Raw genomic sequence first — 14,815 nt, 5'->3', positions numbered from 1 at the left:
CATACGCAGACATCAAACTCCGAGAGGCGAGTGGTTGCTTCGGAAAGAGCACACGGTAGCTCCATAAGAAACATTACTATTTATTAAGTTGTAGCACGCAACTTTTGTTAAGCATCCATGTATGTAAATGCTAACACAGAAAATTCTTGAACTAAAAAATTCTTTGTAATATGCCTCCAAGTAAGATAAGAGTAAGTATCATGTAATATGGTTTTGCGAAGTGGTTAACTTGATCTTAATATTTTTTATGACTTAGATCAAATATCTATCTCACGTGTTAATTTTATAAGACAAATATCCAGATCAACTCTTGAATAATTATTTTTACGTAAAAAATAATAATTTTCATTGCAGTTATATATCAAATTGACATATACCATTTGATATCCAATTTTCACTCGTTATTCATTCCGTAGATTTCAATGTTTACATGTCAATTTTACAAATTTGAGAGCATCACGTGAAAGAACTAAATCCGATCGTTGTAATTTTTTTTATGTGATGGTAACAAAAACAATTATTTTTGAGAAATCATAAATTTGGGTTAAACGACATATCAAATCATGAAATAATTTTGACCATAGATTTTTAGTTCAATGTCATCCCTATATTTTAGTTCAATTTTAATTTTATTTATTTTTATATTAAAAAAATGACAAAAAGTAAACCCTACTCCTTAGGGGCAAAGAAAGGTGAGTCAGACTCGAGTTGATGATCCTTTTGATAGATTGATTGGTCAATTCACCAAGTCAAAAAGCCTATGAGGATTGAGGGGCACCCATATAGGATTTAGCAACCACCCATTTATTGCTTTAATTTGTAAATGAAGAGGGATAACACTTTTTCTTTTTCCTTTTTAGTGGTGAACATAATATTATTTTAAAATTTATATAATCGTTTGGTAAAATTAGAATTCTAAGGTCATCTCTGATCATAAAATTTATTTTAATACAAATTTTATACTAAAATAGTGCGATTTCTGCACCAAATACAACATCAATCTCCAACTCATTCACTTCAAATCTTACAAAAAAAAAAAAAATATTCTCGAAATATTTCTTTTATTTTACATGTATTAATAATTAATTATATTGTTATATTAATTTTTTGTATTTTTATTAAATTATATTAATTAAAAATCATTAAATAAAAATATTTTTTAAATATTAATAATTAACGTAAATAAATAAATATTTTAAAAATCAACAATTATTTTTTTTAAATTTTTATGATTAAATATATAATTATTAAAAAATAAAATAAATATTATATTATTATTTAAGTATTATTTATAATTTTTAATACAAATATTTATAACAAATACAAATAAAAAAAAAAATTGCAGCCCCCATTGAAGGAACAAAGCCATTTTGGCACAGTCTTGGAGATGCTCTAAATATTTCTTAGTGCTCACTGCTCCACGATTTAGTAGACAAAAGAAAAAATATCATTCCCTTTGTTTTTTTCCTTAGGCTTGATAAATTTGCAGAAAAAATAATATGTTAGAATTAAGTGATTTTTATTAGACCAAAAGTTACGGCAATTAGTCAATGTCAAACTTTATTTTCTTATACTGTGACAGTGCGTTGTACATTTATTTGAGTGTTACTGAGTCGGGCTGTTAGACACATGATTCTGGAAAAGTACGTGTCTATTTGTTAGTGTTGTCTTATATATCTTGGAGATCGGTTCTACACTTTCCCAACCATCGGTCATGTTCTTAACATAAATAATATTATCCGTTAAGATCTGATATCACTCTTTTACAGATCAACTAATCCACCAAATCAAGTGAGACAACAACGTGGATAACTTGATGCAAGAAAACGTTCCAGAAAGTCACTCGGTACTATTTACTCATTCTAAACCCCTGTAATATTAGGCATCATTTGACTACTATATTGTAACATCAAATAGTGCTTAGTAGATCATTTAATCAGAAATAAAGTCTATAGTGTGACCCAACTCAAAAAAGTCCATCCATGTTTAGGCTAGAATTACATCTAGTATTTCGAGTACAAAAATTATTATAACATATAATTAATTTATATAATAATAGTAATTAATAAATAGTGCAATTTCAAACCTATGTAGTATATACATAATGGATGAACATGTATCCAAGCTTACCTATAGAATAATCAATATTATGCTGGAAAAGTTTGCTTGCTTTCGTTTTTATTTTTGTGCTTAGTCAAACTTTGCCATAAGCTGGGAAGCTTGAAAAATGGAATATTTATTTTAATTTTAGAAGGTGTTTGTCTTATAAAATCATTAATATATAATATTATATATTGTGGTTACCATGAGTTACCGAATCGATCTGTCTAGAAATAACTGTTCAATCGGACAATCGGACCGAAATACTTTTACATTATATAAAATAATAATATAGTATAGTTTAAAATATTATATTATATATATATATATATATATATGTAATAACGTGTATATATATACTAAAGTTTAAAATCTAAATAACAAATACATAATCAACATATCATATATAATTATATATATATTTTTTAAACAAAAAGTAAATCAAATAAACATTAATACTACTAAAAAATATTTTTAACAAAGTTCAATTTTTCAAATAATCATGTACATATAACCAAAATAAAATTCCAACTATAAGAAATAATTTAAATACAAGAAATAACCAATCAGTCTGGTCCAATTCTAAAAACAATAGTTACTCGATTACTGTATATTTTTATGATGATATAACTAAAAATTGGTATCATTCAATGTGTATTAGGTAAAACATCGTACAAATCATATTAGTCGGTTAAACTTCAACGGATAAAATATGTAAAACAGATTAACGTTTAAAAATATTGATAAAAAATATCGAACTCATGACTTTGATGTAACACTCGTCTATTTAACTAAGTCGAACTTGTCGATCCCCGATAGACATGGTTAATATTTGGATCGTTTTGGAGTTTGATTACGCCGCACGATAAATGCATAAATGAATTGACCAATTCTGTTAAATCTGTTTATAGCTTAATGTTCATTTAATCAGCCGACTTTACTCAATGTGTACGCGTAATATTTTATATATTATTTAAATATTATATTTTATTGTTATAAAATTATCTAATAGTGCATATACTACACATATAATAAGTTAGATTATATATGATAACATTAAAATATTAAAAATTATGTGATCAAAATTTAGACAACGACCAAGTAGGATTGATTTGTTATTATTTTTCTGTTAAAATATCTTCGATAGTCACAATCGTCTAATTATCATGGGCAAAAACTTGTGTGAGACGGTCTCACGGGTCAAATTTTGTGAGACGGATCTTTATATGGGTAATCTATGAAATAATATTGCTTTTTATGCTAAGAGTACTACTTTTTATGGTGAATATGAGTAGGGTTGACCCGTCTCACAGATTGAGATCCGTGAGACGGTCTCACATGAGACCTACTCATTATCATGATGTAATAATAGTATTAATTAATATAATAATTTTTTTGCTAAACATGTAATAAAATATAAATAGCGTGACTCGATGCACTTCTTTATATAAAGGAGAAATAATTTACATTTATTTCAATTTTAGTTAGGTTAAAAATTAATTTGTATGTTTTTCATTTTTATCATATTAATATAAATTTTTATTTTTCGTTCTACAACTTGTATGTTTTTTAAAATTTTTATATATAAATTACATGATTAAAAGTGAAATTTATCGTCACATGACCAAAAATATAAATATAAATATATATATATATATATTATATATATATATATATATATATATATATATATATATATATATATATATATATATATATATATATAATTACAAGAGAAAAAATACCAATTCATCGTTAAGGGAATTTAAATAGAAAAAATGTAAATTACAATAACAACAATGTAATTTTTCTTATATAGGTGGGTGTTAAAAACTTATTATTTGAAAATATTATTGTCTCGAAAAATTTACGTTGTGCACAATTATTTAATTTTATTTTACCCGTATTAATTTAACAAAATATAATCAATTTTCCCATATTTTTAAAATTAAAAAAAATATTAATGATAAAACACATGCGAGGAGCTGTACGAGAAAATCAAGACAAAAGTATGGAAACCCCCAATGAATAATCCAAAAACAAGAAGTTATGCCCTAAACAAATTTAAATGATATTTCGTCGTGATTTCCAAACAGATGATGGATGGCATCCACGATACATCGAAACCTAGATAATATCATTATTATTATGGTCATCGACGTCGTCTAGTCTAATATATGAATAGATATCATCGTATAAAATAATTTTACGAATTTATATTCATAAAACAAATCGATCCCATCTTATATTTGTAGTAAAAAAATAATATTTTTTTATTAGTTGGATCAGATCATGTATGTATGTGTATTGATTGTTGCTCACCTCGACTGATTGTTGCAGACTTCCCATACAAATTTATGCGAGTATCTATGAGATCTTCTCACGTGTTCATTTTGTAAGAATGATCCTGATTTACAAAAAATATGATTTTTAATCTCAAAAGTATTATTTTTCATTATAGATATGAACCGAACAGACATGTCTCGTTTTTTGATATACTGTACATTTACTGTGTACATTTATTTATGTGAGTATCGATGATGTAACTCACTTATTGAATGAGAAATTTTTTTATGTTTCATAACATATAATAGACGTTAAAGTTTTTAATATATATATATATACATATATATATATATATATTAAAAACTCCACAAATTAATAATATCTATAAAATAATATTTTTATTGGTCTCGGCTTGGGCCAGTGGACTAAAATAAAAATTTTGATAAATTAATAAGATAATAATTTTGTTAAAAAATTTTATATAAATTAATAGACCTGTCATTACCATAAATAACTAATTATCTAAAATTATATTTATATATAGGTTCGATGATTGTATAAGCAGCGCGATTCATTCCAAGATTCCCACCCAATCCCTTTTCCAATTCAAGGAAACTTCATTATTAAATATGTTTTCATTTTTTTTTTACCAAATGGGTAAATTGCATTTGCACCTCGCAAAAGTGATATAATTCAAACTCTATATCCACATAGATGAAAAATATCCGGGTTATGCTACATATTAAATACACAAATAATCAGAATTAATAATTTTTATGAGAAATTGGCTTTCAATCGCCGGCCATCGTTTTTTTTGTGTTCAGTTCTTGGGTACTTTTTTAGTACCAAATTTCCACATGAAGTGTACCACATTTTGTATGACATAGTACCACAATTTTGTGGATAGGAAGTGAACCTAAAGAAATGTTTTGATTGAGAATTTTTCACTAACTTCTCCAATAAACAAAATCATCAGATTTAGACTTAAATTTGATAATAAAAAAATAAATATGAAAAAAAACAAATATACAATAGGAATGTCTTGTAATTTTATGACATGCATCTTTCTTTTATTTTTTTTACATGCGTCTCACTTTCATGTTAAAAAGTCAACTGGCAAAGGCGTTGGTTCTTATGACATAGGCCGGCCTCTCTTCTTTGAAAGTGGTTGTGCACACGAACATGCTTACACTATTTGTATATATCTCTCCTTTCTTGGTATCCAAACTAACGTTCAAATACCGCGTTTAGATTCAGTCCCAAGTCCCATCTCCCAAAATTCCCTTTTTCTTGATCATCCACCCCTCAATTTCACAAGAAAAAAAATCTGCAAAAAGCGATTCTTTTTTCATTTGTTGTTTCTGGGTGATATTTATTGTGAAAGTCAAAAGAGTTCATCACCAGAAGAGAGAAAATGGTGGTGAAGATGATGAACTGGAGGCCCTCGTTCAAGAAATTCGTAGCCAATATTACGGTTCATCAACTCACAGGCCTCAAATCATCACCACAACCCCAAGATCCTCCGAGATTTTCAGTTGAAATAAAGTGGAAAGGTTCAAAGGGAAATGCTTTGACTTCATTGAGAAGAAGCGTGAGGAGGAATTTCACAAAAGAGGAGATAATAAGAGAAGAAGATGGGGTTGTTGAGTGGAATGAGGAGTTTCAAAATGTTTGCAATTTGTCCATTTGCAAGGATGGTGTCTTTCATCCGTGGGAGGTTTCGTTTACAGTTTTCAATGTGAGTTTGAGTAATGAGTATCATTTTTTCTTGCTTTTTGGTTTTTTTTTTTGGGGGCTTCTTTTGGTGTTAAGTGATGTGGTTTGACCTTTTATAAAAAAATTTGTTGTGCAGTATTTCATACCGAAGCAGTGTAATTTGTTGTATATAGAAATTGAGGTGAATTACATACCTTGGTTCTTATAATCAAGAAATGATGCATTTTCACATTTAGAGAGAAAAAGGGCCTTTGATTTTTCTACCCATATTTTAGGATCGATGACTTGTTTTGGGATTGAGAGGATGATCTGCGGGAAAAATTATTTTAAAATTTATTTTTCTCACATATTTGGTTGCTGATCATTGAAAGGTTGTCATACATAACATATTTGAAGAACTAACATCTTTTTTCTATTTCTTTGTGTTCTTCCCTTGTAGTGGAAAATTATTTTTATATAGAGTTTTACTATTTTTTCAGCCTAAGAATTGTGTTGAATTAACGAGTAGAACAAAGAACAATATGTTGATCTCATGGGTACATTTAGAATTAAATTTATTTGACATGTCGTTTTTGGATAAAATTCTTTGCATTGAAATGCTGGCGAATTGTGTCCTGAATCAGGGTTCAAAACAGGATTCAAAGAACAGGGCCTCTATTTTCGCCACTGCATCTCTGAACCTTGCTGACTTTGCCACTACAGCTACAAAACATGGCAGTGAACTTAACGTCCCTCTGGCGATATGCGGTGACACGGTTTGCAGTATTACATCTCTTTCGGTAAGCAACTAGCCATCTTCCGTTTGTTCGTTAATGACTCTTTTTGTACCGTAATTTTGGCTAAGACTGTTCGTTTACATGATTGCAGCTGTCAATTTTCCTTTTAGAATTGAAAAATCTCGAGGAAACTTCTGAAACGACCTCGAGATCGATGTTTTTGTTTCCTCGATCCCCTTGTTATGGAGATGTAATTTCAAAGGACAAAGAGGAGCTACCTGATCTTAGGACGGGTTCAAAAAAAGCAAATACCTTTAACGGGATGTTCGCACAAAGAGGTAAAAGGACCGGTCATGAAGAGGAAGTCAGTGATGGAAGGAGCTCGAGTAAAAGCGAGGACATCGAGTTTACTTTCCCACTTCAAACTGAATCATCCGATGACTCCGATGAAAGGGAATCTAAGGACGTAAAAGATGTCTCATTTGTTCGAAAATCGTTCAGCTATGGAACATTGGCCCATGCAAATCATGCTGGTGTTTCAAAATACTCGAACACAAGCAGTAGTGAGGATGAGGACTGGATTTACTTTAGCCATCGTAACTCAGACGTGGGGCAAGTATATTCCGGGGATTCTGATGCATCGAAGCCAGATAAGTCACCGCCACATGGTTTCAAGAACAGGCTTCTACCCTGGAGGAAAAGAAAGCTAAGCTTCAGATCCCCAAAAGTTAAAGGAGAGCCATTGTTGAAAAATTATTATGGAGAGGAAGGAGGAGATGACATTGATTTTGATCGTCGACAACTTGGCTCTTCGGATGAAACCACTTTTGAGGTTTGTTTTCATTTCCTTGCCCTTCTATTCACGCGTGTGATTATCTTGATGTCGTCCGAGCAGATAGTACTTTTTCTTCCACGATTCATTTAATTATCTTTATTGCTCGTATTAATGGATACCGACTTCAAAATATGTGACAATTTCATGTTTTTAATGTTGTCTATAAATGTGACAGGAGCAAAAAACTGAAGAAGATTCAGTTGCTGATCAGCCATCCTCGTGTGTATTTGGAGAAGACAATTTTGCTGTTGGTGTATGGGAGGATAAGGAGATCGTCAGCCGCGATGGATTAAAGAAGTTGAAAACTCGAGTTTTCTTTGCTTCAATTGACCAGAGGAGCGAACGAGCAGCTGGTGAAAGTGCATGCACAGCCCTCGTAGCAGTGATTGCCGACTGGTTACAGTCCAACCACGATGAAATGCCGATTAAATCCCAACTCGACAGCCTGATCCGTGAAGGTTCACTCGAGTGGAGGAATCTCTGTGAGAATGAGACTTATCAAGAAAGGTTCCCCGACAAGCATTTTGATCTCGAGACAGTCCTCGAGGCTGAAGTTCGCCCACTTTCCGTTGTACCCGAAAAATCCTTTGTCGGGTTTTTCCGCCCGGATGGACTAGAGGACAAAGGGTTTGATTTCCTCCAAGGGGCAATGTCGTTTGACAGCATATGGGACGAGATATGCATTTGTGCCTCAAAAAACGACACTTCCTCCAACGACCCCTTGCTCTATATCATCAGTTGGAACGACCATTTCTTTGTACTGAAGATTGAACACGATTGTTTCTACGTCATCGACACTCTGGGCGAGAGGCTTTTCGAGGGCTGCAACCAAGCCTTTATCTTGAAGTTTGATAAAGATACAACTATATATCAGATTGAAAAGGAGGCCCGTAAAAAATCAGATGAAAAATCCGAAAAAGACGATGATGCTCCAAGAAACGACGATGACGAGGAATCATCGATGTTATGTATGGGTAAAGATTCGTGCAAAGAGTACATCAAGAGCTTCTTGGCTGCTATTCCGATCAGGGAGCTGGAAGATGATCTGAAAAAGGGATTGGTTGCATCGACGAGCATTCATCACCGGCTGCAAATCGAATTCCATTTCACTAGGTGCTTGCCAATACTAAAAACAGAATCACCACCAGTGTTATCATTAGCACCAACTGAATCTGATGAATCTTAAAGTTACATTGTAATCTAAAAAAGCAAAGTTACATTGTAATCTAATGAAGTAATAAAGTTGACAAATATATTTTCTTCTCTCATTTGTTTTGTGAATTAGTCCAAGGAGCCAAATCAAGGTGAATGTTCCTGTCACATTTGAACTCGATCATTAAGTTTAGATGAACCTAGGCTTTGCATTGCATCTCGATTCGGTTAATTTAAATTTAACCAGTGAACTCAAAAAAATAAACGTTCGAACTATATTGAAAATAAATAAAAGTTCGAACTATGGTTAAAGTTTGTTAGTTACTTTAATTTTTAGTATATACTAGCATGTGTCACTTGGCATATGATGCATGCATACGTATAAAAAAATTGTATTAAATAATTTTTTGTTACTTCTAAATTTATGAGATACAAGGATATACACATCTCAAGTCCTATACAGAATTATTCGTCCAAAGTAACCACTAGTAAAGCGAAAATTTGATATGCACAAAAGAAAAAAGGATAAAACTGCAAAATTTCTTACACTTTCTGACATGAATTAAAATGAACAGGAAAGTAAAAGAGAGTGAGGCAGATCTTTTCAAATCTGACTCGATTAAACGAGGCCTCTAAATCAACAATTCAATCATGACAGAATGATGACTGCATCAACCTTTTGAAATAATAATCTATGACTTACTGAATCCTAAATTTGAGGCCGAGTTTATCAGTATGAACATCTGGTAAAGCAAAAATAGAGCAGAACCCAAAAAACAGTACTGATGACGAGAAGCCATCAACCGAAATAGCTTGCACAATACTCGTTGTCCGGGCAAGCAAGCTCTGTTTTAGTCATTTCACCTTGGAAACAAGGAACAACTCGAGCCATGTTATTTTGCAAGAGACCCGTAACTTTCAATCACATACAGGTGAACAAAGCTGAGAAGCAAGCTTCACAACTCCCCACATTGGTGCATCATTCTGCACGAGAAAGCACTCCAGAAATTCAAAAAAAAATTAATTAACTATAACCAAGTGCATAATTTCAAATGTAGCTACGGTACAAAATCTTCCATTGCAATGACTCAAAAATCATTGAGTCTCATGCACTTAAAAATGCTTGACACACACAAAAATAGCAAAAGATCATGTGCATCAAGTGCTCGAGTGATAACTAAATCATACCATCAAGCCCTCTACTCTTTTTACCGGGAACTGTTTTCCTTAGAGACAACAAGTGAATTGATAACTATTTCTTCATATGAAATGGAACACAAAACTCACAAGATCAAATTACAATCAGTGCATCTGGTGTAGTAGAAAGACATCCCAAGATAAACTCTTTCGTGACTTTAAGATTATGCCCATTGCAGAAGGATAAGGTGAGTTATTCTTCTTTTATTATATCTTTGTGAAATAGCAGATTTTTTTCGGTTTACACCAGCACATGGATAAGATGCATGAACTTGATTCTGACATTTGACATGTGAAATCAAGGAGACAAGCTCAACATTTGCACTTGTCTCTGGCAAAAATAATCGATATCAACTAAGCTGAAATATAGATATTTCCCAGCAATGGGAACAGCGGCCACCCTTTTTCAATGCGATGAAACATCAGTTTTTTTTCAGCATTGTGGTACGGATAACCATTCTGCAAATATTTGCTTCAGAGAAGAGATAAAGGGGTAAGTTATCAGAAGCTTTGTACTCACCATATACACCACATCAAATGATTTACGGTAGGTATCACGAGAGCTCTCAATGTTGTCATTCCTGCAAGAAATACTTGATAAGGTCATGTGTCTAAAATAGTTTGAAGAATGCATCTCAGAATTGCAGTAGTATATTTTTCATTACTGAATATAACAAATGACAAAAAATAAGTTCCAATAACAGGGAATTTCTCATCAAACAACTGATACTAGAGAATTCTTGGCAACTAAACGTTCATACTCCATTATAGGTGTATATACTTTTATAGGGCAGTGATTAGAGTCTTAAGGGCAAAGATTTCCACTACATTATTTTCATAAAATTCATTTTTATGCAAAGTACAATCTACAACATAGATAGACATGTATTATCCCTAGATAAATAAAATACAATCACTCATTCCCAGCTCATGTATATTGGACTCAAATCCAACTTATGCAATACTTTTGTAAGAAAACCAACTTCTTGCAACTCTATAGGGGAGCAATGAAGACTAATTGATCCATGCCAGTCCTAGTCTGGATCAAATTCCTGTTTATCCTTACATGCTAAATTCCATCATACCGAGTTTGGTTGCAATGATACTGATAACATACTTAAGAACTATCCCTAGATGGATTAAAAACTATTATCAGATGATAGATATAGATCAAATTCCATGTGTCCAGGGAAGAAATCCCATACTTCTTTCCACCTTTATAACAAGTCTTGATCACTCAATAATATACAGAATCATTAATTACAAAAACATATCACGAGTCTATATAATAAGGTCCAAGTGAAGAAGTTTAAGATGAAAAATGAGATCATATAGAAACATAACTTATCTACGCATGATTTTGTCAATAATTTCACCCATATGGACATTTCACTTCTGTTAAAAAGATATTAACTTGCCAAAAGAAAAGATATTAATAAATTAAACGAGGAAATTAATAGAACAAAAATCGAAAGCACTGGTGCCAGCTAAGCTCATAACACATTTCCCTGCTAAGAAAAATTGAATTCAAGATGCAATATAGCCATGAAATTTTCAAGGAACGATTGATACTCACAGGAATCCCACAGATATTCTTGTATTGTAGTTCAATCCATCAGACATTCCCAAATCTCCGATGTGATCACCCAGAAGTAGCACATTCGTCCTCAATTTCACAGAGGATGCATCATTTGTAATTCCATTTGGGTCACCTAATTGACCACGGACAAGCCCAGCCATATCAATCGCATGCTCATTCTTATTCAGTACGTGGATTGTTTTCCCTGTAATAAAAAATGGATTATCCTCACTGATACTTTTTTCTAAGAAAGGAAGAAGAAAAAATGGGTGGTCCATTCAGATTCATTAACTTTCAATGATTTTTCATTAAGCAAACCTCCAAACACGACACTATTATAGTATTAGAATATTCATCACAGGTATTCGAGGCAGCACAAATTACTTCAACTGATACTTCTAGTGAAAACAAGAACATTACCTTTAAATGACACAAGATTGCCACTCTGATCGAAAACCATTCGGTTGGATACAATTTTAACATTATCAAAAGACCTATGAAGTTTCTGTCTCAGCACCTGATAAGAAGCCACCAAATATAAGCCCCAAAAAGAAATGTTTTCTACCTCCACTTTTCGAAGGGATTATAACTTCACAAAAGATTATTATATAACTCGACAGAAATTCAGAATCATGAAAAACAACTACAACTCAGATAACCAACCTCTTGAATTATATCCGCAAGGCCAGCAGAAAATATAAGGACAGGAACATTGCTCTTCTGCAAGAAACACTAATCTACTTCAGAAAATTACTATAGTATTGTTGCGTGAATTTTGGTTGCTCTGCCACCATCATCAGAACATATTTAACCAGAACTGGAAATATTATATTGGGCAAATGTTGCATATTTTCGCGGTAAGACAACCAATTTAATTTGAAACTCTCCTTTTATTACATGTAAAAGAGAAGCCCAGTAGGTAACCATTAATTATACCTCCAAAAGTTCAAAAAGTTCAATAACACCATCCCTGAAAGCAATCTTGGAATTAGCCACAGAGCTCCTTATTGCATCAAAAGTGAGTCCTCCCTCAATAAGAAGACCGTGGGTTTTCTCCCACCTAATAAATAGAATCAAACATTTATGCTACCAAAAGCCAAGCAATTTTTAAACCAAAAATTCTAAATCTAGTATACTGACAGCATGAAAAAAGGGCAAGGGTCAAATCTAAGAAACCATAATCTTCCATAGAAGATAACACGACAATTTCTGCAATATTGAAATAGGGATCTAGCATATTCTTTTATAGAATATCACAATATAATTTCAGCAATTGCGTGGATAGTGATCTAGCTGAGATCCTGTATGAATTTCAAAGAATGAAACTCTCGTACCACTCTTCCATGAGTTTGGCTTTCTCATCAAGTGGAATTGTGGGGTCGATTTCTAAAGGATGATAATAATCATATAAGTTTTGCCTCTTGAGATCATATTCAGGATTCCCCTGCTGCAGAATTCCATGACTACCTACACAGTTTAAGCTCAACAATTCAATAACCAAAAAAGAAAACTGTTCAACAAGTGTTTCTTATTTATAGCTGCACTAATGTTTCTGAATGCGATTAGAATTCTATAAAAGAAGGAAATTGAATGAAAAACTGGAAGATGCATACTTTGCCCTCTCTGTCCATGGATCCTGTATTTTGTTAGAGTAGCATCAAAATCAGCAATAACCTATTATATTGAAATATGATACGAGTGACAAATTCATACATGACCAAAAAGAAAACTATCAAAAACATAATTGACAACCACGTAGATAAACCATTAATTGCAAAATCCATTTAAAAACAAATAAAATTGGCTGCTTTGACAATGCAAGGCCACAAGACAAGATCAACTAGATTGATGTGTTTCCAAAGATTTTTGTATGTCTAAAAGTGTGCATAAAGCACACTTGCAAACGATGCCCAAATGGCTGATGCAGTGATGCAGATGCTCACCCTACTTATTGTTGAAACTATAAGGCATTTGTGGAAGTTAGTTCTCAGATGAACGAACTTTCATAAAAAACAATTTACAAGCGGGGTAATATTAGATTTTTCAGTTGAAAAAAATGATATTTTTAATACAACACTTCACGGACATCAATTTAGGGTTAAGCCTTTAGGTAGCTCAGAGTAGTCAACATGATTTAATCATAATCGATTCTTTTTTTGTGAGAGGTGGAGGGAGGGGGGGGGTGGAGGGGACAATACAAAAAAATTTCATATCGAATTCAAAGTGTCATTCATGTGGTTGGTGCATCACAACCTTGAAGAAACTGGAATCCCGACTTAGACTCTTAGACATCATATGCAAATCATATTAACTAATCAAAATCTCTCTCTCTCATCCTCTCCTAAGGAAAAAAATTTGAACTTATGGTTCTAAAAATGCAATTGCGACGATAAATATATTTCCTCCCTCACGAAATCTCGAGCCTGGCTCATCTAATTACAGCCACGTAAAGTAGGTTGTGGTTGAACCATCAAGTCTCCAAGAAGAACCAAAATTACCAGCATAAGTCATAGGTAACAAGAATCAAACAATGTAACACACGAGCTTCATAATCTGGCTCAAGTTGCTGTTATTAATATAAATCCGCACCGAAACAACTAATTAAAACATAAGGGACCAAAACAAAACCTGAAGCTTTGCTGGACCCTCAAATCGAACAGCGGATATTTTTCTCTGAAGAAACTGAGGGTCACCCACCATTACTTCAACGCCGTCAAACACAACATGCTCCATGATTTCGCCTTGATGTTTTCCACTCTTGGTGTATCTTCTGCATCACACTCTATTCTGTCACGCAGTGTATCAAATCACCAAAATAACGACAACCCACTAATGGAACAAGCGAGATAATAAATTCGTGACGATGTATATCAAATATATGCTGTAAAATTTTGTGTAAATTCCATGCATTTTTTCATGTGATGCATATAATGTGGAAAACAAAAATGGTGCACCTGAACTTGAAGGAGAAAGGGATAAATCGAGGCAGCGGATAGAAAATTGTTTCAGAGTAAATTGGACGAATTGAAGTGCGAATCAGATTTCTCATGAGAGAGGAAAGAAGAAGAACTGTAAATGATATGTGACAGTCATTTTGCAGCCATGGCTCTTCCTTGTTTTCCTTCATGGGCGGGTTTGGGTTGAACCGATCCGATAGGTTTGAGTATGATTAGGTTTGAGTCCGACTATAAATGTCATATAGGTGGAATATACTTTTGATAAAAAATATTTTTT

At 32.5% G+C, this 14,815-nt stretch overlaps 2 protein-coding genes across 6 annotated transcripts; one reads left to right on the top strand and one right to left on the bottom strand.

Annotated features, from left to right (window-relative positions):
* Positions 1-5,513: 5,513 nt before the first annotated feature.
* LOC140816799 (uncharacterized) lies at positions 5,514-8,921 on the top strand. The gene is made up of 4 exons (XM_073176255.1): positions 5,514-6,124; positions 6,726-6,881; positions 6,970-7,650; positions 7,829-8,921. The coding sequence occupies exons 1-4, from the start codon at positions 5,801-5,803 to the stop codon at positions 8,837-8,839; spliced, it is 2,172 nt and encodes a 723-aa protein (XP_073032356.1). The 5' UTR covers positions 5,514-5,800; the 3' UTR covers positions 8,840-8,921.
* Positions 8,922-9,334: 413 nt separating this feature from the next.
* Positions 9,335-14,752, bottom strand: LOC140817114 (uncharacterized). Of its 5 annotated transcripts, none has more exons than XM_073176712.1 (10): positions 14,536-14,752; positions 14,210-14,351; positions 13,195-13,255; positions 12,916-13,048; positions 12,518-12,641; positions 12,245-12,301; positions 12,002-12,098; positions 11,579-11,786; positions 10,523-10,583; positions 9,335-9,789 (listed from the first exon to the last, which is right to left on the bottom strand). In XM_073176712.1, the coding sequence occupies exons 1-10, from the start codon at positions 14,706-14,708 to the stop codon at positions 9,724-9,726; spliced, it is 1,122 nt and encodes a 373-aa protein (XP_073032813.1). In that variant the 5' UTR covers positions 14,709-14,752; the 3' UTR covers positions 9,335-9,723. The 5 variants fall into 5 exon arrangements, with proteins under 5 accessions (XP_073032813.1, XP_073032814.1, XP_073032815.1 ...); XM_073176713.1 differs by having other exon boundaries at positions 14,210-14,348; XM_073176714.1 differs by having other exon boundaries at positions 14,210-14,368; positions 14,536-14,732.
* Between the last annotated feature and the right edge of the window lie 63 nt (positions 14,753-14,815).

The sequence above is a fragment of the Primulina eburnea genome, chromosome 16, assembly GCF_022965805.1.
Source record: "Primulina eburnea isolate SZY01 chromosome 16, ASM2296580v1, whole genome shotgun sequence".
NCBI classification, from domain to species: domain Eukaryota; kingdom Viridiplantae; phylum Streptophyta; class Magnoliopsida; order Lamiales; family Gesneriaceae; genus Primulina; species Primulina eburnea.
The sequence above is the reverse complement of the archived record's forward strand: the minus strand, read 5'-3'. Positions and strand labels throughout refer to the sequence as shown.